Source organism: Elephantulus edwardii, unplaced genomic scaffold (genome assembly GCF_000299155.1).
Source record: "Elephantulus edwardii isolate Elephantulus edwardi_28Jun2011 unplaced genomic scaffold, EleEdw1.0 scaffold00010, whole genome shotgun sequence".
Classification (NCBI taxonomy): domain Eukaryota; kingdom Metazoa; phylum Chordata; class Mammalia; order Macroscelidea; family Macroscelididae; genus Elephantulus; species Elephantulus edwardii.
Genome location: NW_006399760.1, coordinates 19,698,157 through 19,712,824, shown reverse-complemented (window position 1 = coordinate 19,712,824; position 14,668 = coordinate 19,698,157). Strand labels below are relative to the sequence as shown.

At 40.8% G+C, this 14,668-nt stretch overlaps 1 protein-coding gene across 1 annotated transcript in view; it reads right to left on the bottom strand.

Annotated features, from left to right (window-relative positions):
- Nucleotides 1–4,777: 4,777 nt before the first annotated feature.
- LOC102847375 (ly6/PLAUR domain-containing protein 6-like) overlaps nucleotides 4,778–14,668 on the bottom strand; it is a 45,679-nt gene continuing 35,788 nt past the window's right edge. Inside the window, exons 3-4 of the mRNA XM_006880765.1 lie at nucleotides 7,150–7,280; nucleotides 4,778–4,945 (exon numbers count right to left, since the gene is read on the bottom strand). Of these exons, the coding sequence (XP_006880827.1) occupies nucleotides 4,778–4,945; nucleotides 7,150–7,280 (299 nt within the window). The remainder of the gene's footprint in view (nucleotides 4,946–7,149; nucleotides 7,281–14,668) is intronic.

Genomic DNA, 14,668 nt, shown 5'->3' with positions numbered 1-14,668 from the left:
TTTTGACTGGGGTGAGATGATATCTCATAGTTGTTTTAATTTGCATCTCTCTTAGGGCTAGGGATTTTGAGCATTACTTCATGTGCTTGTTAGCCTCACCTACTTTTCAGGATGGGCTAGTCCTTGGAGAGAGAGATCATACTAGGAAAGGTAGAGGCTCAGAGAAAGAGAAGAAGACCTTTAATGAAATGGTTTGATAAAAAGACTAAAACAATGGGATTGATCATGGTGGACACACTGGAGATGGGGCAGGAGAGGGCACGGCCCCATCTGTTGTTCAGAGTCGCTGTGAATGATAGTTGTCTGGATGGCACCTACCACCCACCCAGATAAAAATGCAATTACATACAATTTCCCCCCCCCAATCTAATAATAACAGCTTCTCTGGAGTTCAAATTTACCAACAGTAGTAACAAGACTATAGTAATTTGTCAATGGGAAATACCATGATTTTTTATGAAATGAGTATAAATGAGCAATGAATGTGTTTACACATGAAAATGAAGTCTTGATTTAAAAGACATTTTGGCAATCTGATTTTGTTAACACGAAATTATGTTAGACATTTTGATGTTGGGTTCCCCCCCCCGCAGCATAAATTTGCTTTCCAGTACATTTCAGTGGAGAGTGCTCTAAGCTAAACTGAGTGTATTTCAGATTCACGTGTTAGCCCTGTCTCTAGGAGCTGCAATGCAATCCGAAAAAAAAAAATAGTAGCTAAATCTCTCGGGTCAAGTTCTCTCAATTACAGAATGAGTAAAGAACAGATGCTCCAAGAGTTTGCACATATTTCACTGCTAGTTAGGAAGTTGAAGGTAATTTCTTGGAAACGTTTGTAAAATATAATTTTTAAAACATTTCAGATGAAAAAATAAGATAACACCAGGCCCTCCTTCTGGTATTACAAATTTGGTGAGCCTTAAAATAGTGTTATAGAAATACAGTGTTTAAATGTGTTGGGGAAGTGGTACAAAAGCCCTTTGCAAAATGAAGAGAGTACTTCTTTAAACTCCCAACTTGGTTAAATGTGTAAATCTGTGTTTTCAAAATTAGGTTTTCTGAAAGCATAATCCGCTTGCAGGGCTATTTACATTAAGCATGGGAAAGTATTCACAGAGATTAGCGGCTTGAGTTATCCTCACATAGAGATGACATTTTCAAGAGTTCCAACTGCATCGCTGATACAGAACCGAATGGAGAGCCTCTAACTCTGAGGGGAAATCCTTTGAGATTTCAAAATAATAGAGGTTAAAGAATCACAAACAAGCTGAAATTTTTCCAAGGTGGCTTTCAATGTCCATGGGTTACTAACAGCTATATGGCAATAAAAATTACAACTTTATGGAATAATCAAGGGGGAAAATGCCTTCTATTGCATCATTATTAACACAATTCACTCCCCAAATAGGATATGCTGTCATCAGTGTTCCTCCTTGGAGGCAAGGATGGGAAAGCTTTACCTTACATATTTTGGGCATGTTGCTAGAAAGGTCTATTCCTTGAAAAGGGACATCATGCCAAGAAACATCAGTGGAAGAGACCCTCATGAAATGGATTGACACAGTAACTGCTGAAATGAGCTCAAGTATGTCAGAGATGATGTGGGTGACACAGAATAGAACAGGGTTCAGATCTGTCGTTCATAAGGTTGCTATGACTTGAATTCAACTCGATGGCACATAACAACCACAATAGAGTGGGATGAATAACACTATTCTAGGAAAATTGAAGACCTGGTTGAAAATTCTAGTCATATTCCCTTCTTAATTTTTTTGAGGCTCTTATTATTTGTATGATGCATTTGGCAAAAGGAAATTGCCTTTTATCTTTTCCAACATATCTTTCTTGTCTGTCCAAGTAGGATGCGAACTCCTGGCAGGAGTTCTCTGTGGCCCTATGCCCAATGTCTTGTTCATAACCCAGAAGCAGTTACCGTTGATTTGTGACAAGAAGGAGCCTGGTGAGATACACTTAAAACCTTTATTCATTGATTTACAAAATGTACAATATTTACAAAAATTAGGTATTAATCTCATATTGACATGAAAATGCTATGGGGAGTCTAAAAATAAATATGTGGCATAGAGGTTAATATATACATCATTGCTCTTTGCACTTTGAGCCTCGTCAATGTGAGACTTAATTGGAGGTTAAACGTGGTTGGTAGGGATGATGGCTGGCCTATCTTGGGCCTTTGATACAAACAGCCTCCTTGGCTCCTTGAGGCTAGGAAGGGCAAGCAAACCACTTGCGAGAGAATGAAACTGAAGCCATTCTTGCAAACCTGTCACATACTTGCAGCAACATCTGTGCAGGCTGCAGTGATAGGCAGTGGATGAATCCCCACCAATTGTCAACGTACTCCCTTTCTACAGCTAGGTCGGCTTTGGTGGGGACTCTTCCTCATCAAGAATGGACATCTGGACTTCGTCTATTATTCAAATAGCATGCAGAACTTGAAAGTGTCAATGGAGAATGATCATGCACAAAACAGTCCTCGTAGACATGTACAACATCAAGATTTCATTATGCCTTAGAGCATCTTGAGATGCAGGATCAACCTGTCTCCTCTTTTAGCAAGAAGGGTGAATGGGGAAGCCATTCCCCTAGTCCCCACAGGAAAACAAAAACAAAAACCATCTTCTGGGGACAGACAAGTGGCATCCTGCAGAAGCAGCACTAGATAATCTCCATAGGCTAAGATGGACAATTCCCATGAAGTCAAGCCTGGAAGCTTTCTTAGAGATAAATAATTCCATCTCCCCTTCCTCTTCAATCCCACTTCATCCCACATCATCCCACATCACCTGACTCTGAAGAAAAAGGCTTTGTGTCATTGAGCTTCTGGGAGCCTCTGTCCCTTCATCTGTAAAGAATAAATACTAGTACTATTCTTTATAGGGTTCTTGTGGGAATAACATGACCTAACTTATGTAAAGTGCTTAGCATAGTGCCTGGCACATAGGAGGTGCTTTATAAATGTTTGACTTCCTTCCCACAACTTCCACCCCCATTTTACGCAACATCTTAATAAGCCTGCCAACCTCTGAATTAAGGCCATTTAATGCAACTTATTTTGTATCAGAGCTACCCATGTCAACTTATATTTAGTCCCTGAGAAGGTCTCGTTTCATGAGCCAGAGACATTTTTCTGTACAGAGCAGGCAAACCCTGACAGCACTCTGCTCTTCACCATCAATGGCTCCACATCCTCTAATTCTACACAGAAAACCAGACCAGTGATGATCACCACCTGAACATTTCTAGGACACCACCACCGCTAAGGAAACTAGAAACAAAAACCTTGAGGCAAACACATTACTCTCATTCATGGTATAAGTGAATTTTTTCAACACTGGTGCTAGTCTTCTAGGTAACTCTCAAGAAACATATATTACAAGCTCTACCACTGTTGAAAAAAATAAGTATTCTCATTGGATCGTCTTGCTCTGATTTTTTTTTAATAATATATTTTAGCTTCTGGTTATGCCATACAAAAATAAATATCATATAAATGATTTACAAAGGAAAAAAAACATAGTGACCTGGGGTACCAAAAAAATAAGAATGACAGTGAAAATTTCACCACCTACTTCAAAAGCAAGCATCTGAAAGGAAAAAAAAGAATCTTTGCACTGCAATCCACCAGATCTATTTACCGTGTCACAAGCATCCCACAGCTCCACCTTCTTCTCATCTGAGCACATGAGGTCTTCTTTCCTTATCAATTTAGAAACAATAGAGGCAGACTCTTCTTCCGAAGTCACTGGTAATTTGGAAGCAGAATGAGGAAGGCTCTTTGGAAGCAGAAGCTACAAATGGAGGACGAATCTTGCTGAATCACTTTACTGAGACCGAGCCTTGACTGGACTAAAGTCAACCTGAACATACGCCTTTCCTCTACCTTAACCATCTCTGGGTATATTAACTATGCCTAGAGAGAATGCCACCTCTGGGGAAAATACTCCCTCATGCTTTGGGACTCTTTGGGCAATGGTAACATGTATTTGTTCTGGTGGATTTTGTGTCTCAAGGAGCATAATTAGGTGCCAAGTCAAAAGCCAATCTCATCAATTATACAAAGAGTCAACCTAGCCACTCTACAGATTCCATCAGTGGGGGGAAATCCTCATTCTCCAGCCATTACTCAACCATGTACCAGAGATCTATGGTTGTCTTTTATTTACCACATAGAGTAGAAGAAATATTACTTCCACCAATGGAAGATGACTGGTGGAAAAAAAGAAATTAGATAAATTGTTTATATTATCTCTCTAGGGACTCATTCAGAATCCCCCAAGGAAAGAAGAGTCCATTCATTTTAGAAGAAAGTTTCACAATTCTAAAGATATCAGTCAATTCATGATTGTATTAAAGCCAATGGTTCTTTTTTCCCTCTGAAAAACAAACATCTGTGCATGTCCATGTAGCATATCGCCTAGCAGCTCTGAGGACTCCAGACCCTCCCATAGCTTATGCATGAATTCCTATTAAAAACCTAGGATCTCAATGAATGCACAGCTATCTGGGTCTGTGGTTTAGAATTCAGGGTCTGTATTTGGGGGCAGGTTGGCTTTGATGGGTCTTGGTTAGACATGAAGTGATCATACTGAAGCGGGGGACGTTCCTAATGGTGAGTAGTGATGCTGGGCTGTGACGGCATTGGTGAGTGTTGCGGTGGTCTCCCACATGTAACTGCCATCAGGCCAGTGACTCATGCATGGATACGGACCAGGGAGAGTCCATGGACAGTTCCAGTATGTAGCGCCTGAAGCTGCTATAACGTGAGTCCCAGCCACACCCACAAGCAGGATACGATCACTGACATGCAGTGAGCATAACCGCTGGTCTGATTTATGGGTGACGTTGTGGCAAATGTGGCTTCAGTTTCATTTCGGGGGAGTGGTAAGTTACAGATATTTCCTTCACAACAGGAAGTGCAGACCTGAAAGAAAAGAGAAGGAAGATTATGAAAAGCCAGCTAGTTCTGGAAGGAAGCAGAGGCTCAGGAAGAAACCGTCTCCTTCACAGCATGGCAGGAATGAGCTCTACCTGTTTTACTAAGGAGATTCCAACTCTACATTTGGGGTTGAGGGATCCTCTTTTATGCAGAAACAGCAAAGTCAAAATGACAATTCCCTGGACTAAACTTCATGGGTGCTGTCTTATCAACCCACCATGCAGCTTTTACAAAGTTTTGCTCCATCTGTGAAAGGGGAACTATAATAGTTGCCCTACCTTTTTAATGAGGCTCTTTCTGACTACATAAGGAAGTGTTAAAGGGAAACTTTAACACTTTTAACTTTTTAACTTTTCATTGCCAAGTTTCAATAGTGAGAATGAAGTGGCAACAACCCAGATAATTTAGAGTTGAATATTCATTAGAACTAGATGAACAGAACTCTCTATTCTGGTGACCAAGAGTTTAAAGGGCTTTTGTTTATGCAATTACTAGTTACCAGGTGTCGTCGCATCAATTCGTACTCATTGGGCCCCTGGTGTGTCAGAGCAGAGATGTATGTGCCCACAGGGTCTCAACATCTGTGATCTTTCAGAAGTACAAGGTTAGGCCTTCCTTACAAGGTGCCTTCGAGTGAACAAGAACCTCTAACCTTTTGTTTGACAGCTGAACATGACGACCAGTGCCACCATACCGCTTTACTCATGGACCAAAGCAAAGAAATAAGCCCCAAATTACTGTCTACACACCCAGCTCTGGAAAAAGTTGAGAGCTTGTTAGAAAGATACAATATCAAGCTCCACTCCAAACCTACAGAATTAGAGCCTATGCTTTTTAATAAAATTCCTGGGGGCTTCAAATGCATGATATCCTATGCAGTCATTATCCTGCAGGATTTGATTCTGTGGTCACAGGTGACCTTGGCTAGGAAGACAGTACAATGGTGAGGAGAGAGACTGAAGGTCAGAAGGAAGTTTGGATTCTATCTCTCTCACTTAAGAGCTGTGTGACCTCATCCTATTGCAACCTCTCTTTCCACTTTCTCCCTGCTCAGAATAATGCTTGAGAGTCAAGCCCAGATTTCTGGGGTTTCAGGTAAAGCACATGGGTTTTTTTCTTTATATTCTAAAGCAGAAATAAGTATATTTTAAATGTTAATTCTTCATGTATTTGAGATGTTGCTTGAAAATCAGGTTTCTTCACCTGCTGATTGGACTCCTCAAGGGTACTGGGAGTGAGGGCTGCCTCCCAACTATAGGAAGACATTCAGATGGTGAAGTGTGAGTGCAGATTTTAAATAAAGACCAGGGAAGGCCTTTATAAAAAATTACCAATGGTCTGACAGAAAATATCAGACATATAACTAGCTCGGAAGCACTAGTTCTTAAGATTGTCAGCTGGTCAGCTGTATTTTCTGTTTCAATTACAGATCAGGGCACCTTTCTCTGATTCTCTATCCTCTACAAAGTTGTCTGCAAAGTTCACTGTGCACTGAGTGTTTGTGTGGACTGAAAAAGTAGAAATCTATTGCCACTGAGCTAAAACTAACTCATGGCTGACCCTCTAGTGGGTTCAGAGGGTGTTAGTCACGGGGAAGAGATAGCCCGTCTTTCTCCTGAGGAGCAGCCAGTGGATTTGAATCATCTGCTTTAAGTTGGCAGTGCACATCTTTACCCGTTATGTCACCAGCTTGTGCACACAGATAACAGAAAAAGTTTGAGGGGAGACAACTCAGAAGATAAGGCTTTTCTTGTTACTTGGGGAAATGGCTCAGGAGCTACGAGATCCCTTCCTAAGTCAGTATCCTAATAAAGACACAAGTCCCCATTTTAAAGAAAGTTCTAGAAGGCAAATTGTCTGAATCATCCTCAGCTGCACAAATTACTGGCACTTTTACAATGCTACCTTATGATGTCCGTAACTGGCTCATGTCCATAACTGGCTCATCTTTTCTGTGTGAAGAAAGGTTGTACAATAATTTCCACCACCTTCTTGGCATGTGTGCAGTCTTATAACCTAGTGTCAATTGTTTTTTTAATATTAACCAAAAAAAGCATATTGTCATAATTATAAAGACAGTCAAAAGCCAGCCTGCATGGAGGAGTGAACCTTACTGGTGGCCCCAACAGGCACTGGAAGTGGAGAAAGGCTGGTTAGGGTGTACTAATCATTCGCTTTGTTGCCCAGACCTTGTGGCCTTCATGCTCGGAGTCTCTGCAGCCAGTGGACAGGCACTCTTCCAGCGGCACGCAGCGCTTGGTGACAGAGACGCTGTTTCCCGTGACTTCCATTGTGTGCTGCGTGTAGCAGTATCTGGTCTCTGTCAACAAAGGGGAAAATTTTTTTTTCATTTGAGATAGGAAATTTATATTTAACTTGCCTTAAAGGAAAACAGCAATAAATGTCAACACTACAATTTCTGAGATGTCCATGAGATCAAGTTTCAAGTCATGAGATCAAGATCAAGTCCAACCCCAAAGATCTCCTCCCGGAGATTCACTTTAGCAGGGAGTGAACACTATCTCTGACCTGGATAAGGGGGGCTCTCACAGCTTAGTCTGTAGAGAGTTGTGCTGCTCACCCAGAAGCACCTTTCCAGCACTTCAAATTCTCCAGCAATTCCACAGGAGAAAGAGATGCAATCTGTATTGTGAAATTTAATAATCTAACCAAAAAGTACTGAAGAGCAATGGTGTCTCTCTGGAGATACAGGCCATGGTCTTTGCTATCACTTGTTATGAATCAGAGAGTTGGACAGTGACTAAGGAGGATAGAAGGAGAATTGATGCCTTTGAGCTGTGGTGCTGGAGAAGATTATTGAGGGTATCATGGACTTCCAGGAAAACAGATTCATCCTGGAGAGGGTTAAACCAGGCTGCTCCTTGGAGGCAAGGATTCTGAGGCTCCGTCTAACATACTTTGGACAAGTTGTAAGGAGGGACAGGTCCTTGGAGAGGGACATCATGCTTGGGAGGCTGGTGGATTGATTCAGTGACTGGGGTAACTGGGACGGTGTGTCAGACATATTGGAACAGGACAGAGCAGAGTTTAGGGCTGTTGTACATAGGGATGCTATGAGTCACAAGTGACTTGATGGCACATAACAATAACAACAACTACGACCAAAATGTTCCGTAGAGGCCAGGACGGTGATGAACTTTTGTTTCGCATATTTTGTGTATGTCATTAAAAGAGGCCAGTTCCTAGAGAAAGACATTATGCTTGGAATATGCATGGAGGGTCAGCGAAGCAGAGAAAGGACTGAAAGACACACTGACTGTATCAGTGGCATCAAGTATACTAGAGAGGGCACTGGATAGGGAGAGGTTCAGATCTATTATTCACAGAGTCACTATGATTCGTGGCCAACGAGGCGGTACAGAACAAGAAAACCCATTGGAGGGTCGGTTATGAGTTGATTCTGACTTGACAGCATTGAGTTGAGTTGTCCATGAAAATCACAATAAACAGTCACATAGTAGTATCACTTTTAACAAACTTTAACACTACTGATTTTTCTTTTGTAATATAATGAATTTGGTCAAATGGCTTAGGGTTTGAGATTCAAAATAATTTTTTTTAGAATCTGAAGGGTGAAAGAGCACATTATTAGAGAAGTTTGGCAGGTTGACTATCCAAGAAAAAGAAGGCCACACTTCAGAGGCTGGTGTGCCTGTCTGTGTGTAGTTGTTAATGTTTGTATATTTGGGGGAAGCAACTCTTTACAAGGGTAGAAACACTGAAAATAGATTTCTTTTGTCTGGAGATAATGACTTAATCCAAAAGGAAAAAGCTTGTTGCTGATGAGCATAGCTTCATCCTGGGATTCGTTACAGAAGAAGTCACAGAAGGTTTTCCTGCATCGTGGAGCTGCTTTCTCCTTACCTTGATTTCAGTGACTTCCAGGGAGCTCAGTGGTAAGGAGTTGGGTGGCCAACCCAAAGGCTCTTGATTCAAATCCACCATGGGAGAAAAATTTGGCAATCTCCTCCTGTGCAATTTACAGCCTCTGAAAACCTGCTGGAGGGTCAGCTCAGTGACACATAACAATCTCCTACTTGATGGTAGATGAAGGCCATGATAGCATTCTGGGAGGAGGGATGGTGTGTCTGCTAAGTCTTGTGTGGTTGAACACTGAAAAACTCTTCCAGAATCCTGTAGAGGATTTTCTAATTTTTAATTTAAAAATGAAAGAAAAATTATATTGTCAATGTAATTCTTCCAGGCCTCCAGGCAGTGCTCAGCTTTGTACGTCTGGGATTTAGGGGCATGTTCTTGCTCCATTTTCACATTAAAAGGAAAAAATGAATAATTCTTAGGAAATGTCATGGTGCTGTTTTTCATCCGTATCTCGGACTCAGCTTTGCATGTTTTATACATTTTAGAATTTTAGCGGCTAATACGGAATCATGGCCTTCTAGGATATTACTTCTTAGGTAGTAAACATTCTCCCATCAGATTCTGTCACAATCTTGGAAGCTTTTCACTTGGTATCTGAAAAAGAAAGCTGAAGAATGTGAGGCCTTGTTGGTGAGGGAACACACTGACATGTCTTAAGAGTCAGGAAAATTCAAGGATATTAAGACATTTCTTACAAGTCCCTTCTAGATACAAATGGTTAAATGTTTAGCTGCTAACCATAAGATTGGAGGTTCGAGCATACCCAGAGGAGGATCGGAACAAAGGTCCAATGATTTATTTCTGAAAAATTGGCCACTGAAAATCCTTGGGAGCACAGTTTGGCTTTTGATACGCACGAGGTAGCCTTGTTACCACGACTCAAAGTCAACTAAATGGCAAGTGTAATCGGGGGAAGGAATAAACTTCTCAGGGCCCTGTGTGGCTCTTGTTTGGTGCCTTTCGGTTGGCTCTGACTCTGAGGGGTCAAACACACAACATAATCGATTCTGCTGGCTCCTTTGCTATATCTCACAGTCATTGCTACGTTTGAGCCTCCTGTTGCAGCTAACTGTGTCAATGCATCTCATGCCGGGGGCGGGGGGGGGGGCTTCCTCTTTTCCCTGGATCCTCTATTTTACTAATCATGTTGTCTTTCCCTAGAGATAATATTCCAAAGTATATGAGACAAAGTCTCTCATTTTCTCTTCTAGGGAGCATTCTGGCTGTATTTCTTCCAAGACAGATCTGTTTGTTCTTCTGGCAGTCTATGCATACTGAATATTTTTTCCCCCAATACCATAATTCAAAAGTATCAATTCTTTTTTAGTCTTCCTTATCTACTGCCTAGCAGTTACATGCACATAAGGAAATGAAACATGTTATCTTGGGTCAGGTGCACCTTGGTCTTCAAAGTAATACTTTACCTTTGTGTTTTAACATATTAAAGAATTCTTTGTAACAATCTGTCTAACACAACATGTCATTTTATTTTTTGATGGCCATTTCTACTTGGAGGGTTTTGGGAGAAGACACTGATAGAGAATCCAAGTGAAATGAAATAACTGGTAACTTTATTAATTTTCTGCGTTTGTCTTAACATTGCCCATTGGTACAGCTATGCAGATTATTGCTTTTTGTTGAGGTGAAATCCATATGGAAGGGTATAGTTTTTGCTCTCCATCAGTATATTCTCAGAGTCTTTTTCACTTCTAGCAGGCAGAATTGTGTCCTCTGCCTCATCACAGGCTGTTCATACAGATTAAGTATGACAGAAGGACATGACTCTGAAGCACACTTTCCCCAACTTTAAACCACACAGTATCACTTTATTCTATTTGAATTCTATGAGTTGAGCACAATTCAGTGTTCTAGAATGTCCATTCTTCACAATATTATCTATAAATTGCCATGATCCACACAATTGAATGCCTCTGCTTATAAGTGAAACAGGAAAACAGCTTTCTGATAATTAAAATGTGGTCAGATTAATTTTTTACATATAGACCACCTGACCTAACTGGAATACAGAACAGACTCCAAAGAAGTCTCCCCAGGGCAGCGACTTTCCCAATGGTTACACTGGAAATGGGTGTGGCCAGTCAGAGGCCAAGGCAATACTGGATCCAAACTAAGAGAATATGAGAATTTTTCCCGCGGGAATCAAGTGTAGGCAGCCTCTTGGTTTTTGTGAAGAAACCCAGCAGGATTGGGGTAAATTAATTTCCTCCAAGAACACACCAATATAATCTGAAAAGCTTTGCACCTGGCAATGATTCTCCCAAAGCCCCCAGGTATTTCCAAACCAGGGTGACTGTTTTCATGAGGAAGAACAAGAGCTGAAAACTCTCCTCTGGTTTTAAAATAAATTAAAAAAAAATTATTTGAATTATGCCATTGGCAGGTATTGATAAATGGAGGCCAGAGGCCCGAGACAGTTAACACACCTCTCTAGGAGGACTAGTTTCCATCTTTGGGCATTATGGCCACAGCAGGTAGGCTTTTTCCATCCCCAGCCTGTCTTCAAATGTCAAGAAAGCAATAAAAACAGGAATGTTCTTATCTCTGGTCTCCTCTTCAGGCAGACAACCAGGAGCAGCTGCCAGCCGTTTTATTGCTCCAAATGTAAATCTCAGTCGATAAGATCATAAGTTTATGGAATAAGTAAATCACTAGAGTTTCAGTGTGGGAAATTAGATTTGTCCTCCAAGTATTGAGTTATCTTTTTTTAAGTAAGCCTTAAAATAACAATTGGTGAACTTGACACAACTACTTTTTATTCCTTCTTTGCAGTCCATAAGAAACCTTCAAATTTATTATTAAGGAGCTTATTCCATTGAATGTGAGTTAAGGTCAACACGGATGAAAATATCTTTTTGGAAAATATGCACCACTCTGGTACCCAACAAGCCTGTTCCTGCTGTTCTTGGTAGGGGTGGAGGTCAGGGGTAGGGTCAGTGATGCGGTTGGGTAAGAATTTTTTTTCCCCCTCTGCTTTTCCAAGTTCAATCCATAGAAAAAAGGCATAGTGAGATCACTCCAGGCTTCCACCAGCAGCACATTCATTTCAGAAACATCAATCCCTCACAAGTCTCTACCCTTCCTTTTCTTTTACAGAACCTCTAGGTGGGTTATGAAATGTTAATGTGGAAGCAAAGTTCTGCGGTTAAATAAGTTTGGGATATGCTCAAATAAAGTTAAGCCAGTTTCTCCTAGTATACAACTATGACTTTGAATATGTATTGTGATCACCTGAAGGAGCATGGAGGAGACACAGGGGCCCCAGGCAGAAGTAGGTGGACCTCATGTGGCTTATCACTGGGTTGTAGTGTTGATAAACCCCCCCCCCAGTTTTAGCTACAGAGCTTTGCTCTCCATGCATTTTAAATAATCCTTGAGTTAGTAATGAGGTTATATGAGAATCAAGCCTGCTGATAACTTCACACTAAAAGGATTTCAAAGGCTTTTATCTAAAAGATAAAAGATGGATTTGAATTTCTATCAGGTTAGTTTCAGCCTCAAAAATCTCATATTCTGTCACTGCCTGATATTCCCAGAGGTTATGAAACAAAAGTCTTACTCCAAGACTTACAGGAACTCAACAAAAATAAGTAGTGGAAAAGCAAGCTTAATCAGCTATTAAAAAACACAAAATATAATTTTCTTATGAAATTCACACATATGCATATTCTATAACTTAATTATAGAATTTTTTTAAAAAGACTCAAAGTTAAAATGTCAACTTAGATTTACCCACCAATACTCAGTATCTAGTAACAAGAACTGTACTTAAACAAATCTGAAAAAAAGGCTTGATTTAAAATTATACTTTGAAAATGATCAACTCTAAGGTACAAAGTTTGCTTGACACTTGGTTATTCTTTGTGGACATGTTGCTGCACACTTTTTAAATTGACGACTGTGCTTAAAAACATATTTGCCGTCATTTGCGGCAACTTGTTAAAGTGATCCTAGGGAGACGAGCAACGGAGGAAAGTATATGACAAATTCTATTGAAAAATAAAAGGCTAGCGACCTGCACATTCACCACCCCCTTTCCTTGCTGTATATGCAACCCATCCCATCCTAGAGTCTACTTCCAGATTGTCCTCTCTAATGACTTTAACCCAACTGCCAAACAGAAGTCTTTCTTGCCCCTTCGGGTCTCTTTGTAAGCCTGAACTGTTAGCTGTCACCAAGTAGCTCTGACTCAGTGACCTGACGCACAACAGAATGAAAGGTCCTGTGCCTTCTTCACAATCCTTGTTACATTCAAGTCTATTGTTGCAGCCATTGCATTCTGAGGGCCTTTCAAGTGTTAGAGCTCATCCTGTACTCTCTACCAGACCATATTCTGTGGTGAACTATGAGGTCTCATTGACTAATCTTCAGCAGTAGGTCACTAGACCTTTCTATGTTTAGGCTAAAACCTGCAATGAACCTGGCCTGCCTTAGGTGATCCCAGTGGTCTTTAAAATGCTAGTGATATTGCTTCAAACATCACAGCAACATGCAAGCCACCACAGTACAACAAACTGACAGATGGATGGTGGTAAGGACTCTACTGTTTATAATCTTGAGAAATGTTTCTGTCTTTGATTTGACTGATTTGTGTCCTAGCTTGTTTTTTTTTTTTTTCTCTTGCACCATTGGTCTCTTCTTTTTAGACACCTTGGAATGAATATCAATATTCTCCCAGGTTCTCCTTGAACTTCTTCTCATTCCATATACTTTTCCAGTGACATCATCCATGCCTCCCATGCCAGTGTGATTCTTTCTCTTGAGCTACATAAATCTAACCATTTCCTGATGTACCTCATAGAATCTCACCTCCAACGTGGCTCAAAGCAAACCTATCACTTCTTGGCCAGGTGTATATGCACATCTTCCTGTGCTCTTATCTAATTTTATGCCACCTCTGTCTATCTCAGCTTAGTGCGCTGGTTGAGACACCACTGCTCTGCTTATCCTAACTAATGAGATGAAACTCATGACCCTATGAGAGGGCACCCCTTTGCTGACCCTACTGAAGCAGTGGATGGTTAAAATGGGCAGTTTAAATAAGATCCAAAATTTCACAACATAATGTCCAGAGGACCTCTAGAAATCTAGTGATTAGGAGATGCATTGCTAACCCCAACGCACGTGGTTCAAATTCACTGACTGCTCTCTGGAGAAAGATAGGCAGTCTCCTCTGTTTAATTTATAGCCTCTGAAAATCTGCTTCAGTGTCAGCTATGAGTTGATTACAATTTGATGGCACTCAACAACAATAATTCCCAGAAATGTAGGGGCTGAAATTAAGGTTCCCTCGCTAGTTTTCTTTTACTACTGAGGAATGATCTCATTATTTCTCAGTGAAATGTGCAGAGAGCTGGAATCAGAAAATCCCAAGGGCCGGACTCGCTGAGCATTTCTTAAGTGGAAGGAGTTGAAAAACAAATTCAAGCCCCGGTGGCAATACTTAAGGATAGTTTGGGTAGAATGTTGAATGATCCAGGATGCATAAAAATAAGATGGAAGGAGTGCACAGAGTCACTGTATCAGAAGGAATTGGCTGACACAGAGGAATTTAATGAAATAACATATGAGCAAGAACCTATGGTGATGAAGGAGGAATTTCAAGTTGCTATGAAGGAATTGGCAAAAAACAAGGCTCCAGGAGTTGACAGCATGCCAATTGATTTATTTCAACAAACAGACGCTGCCCTGGATGTGCTCACTAGGTTGTGCGAGGAAATCTGGAGGACAGCCAGCTGGCCAACTGACTGGAAGAGATCAATATTTGTTCCCATTCCAAAGAAAGGTGAC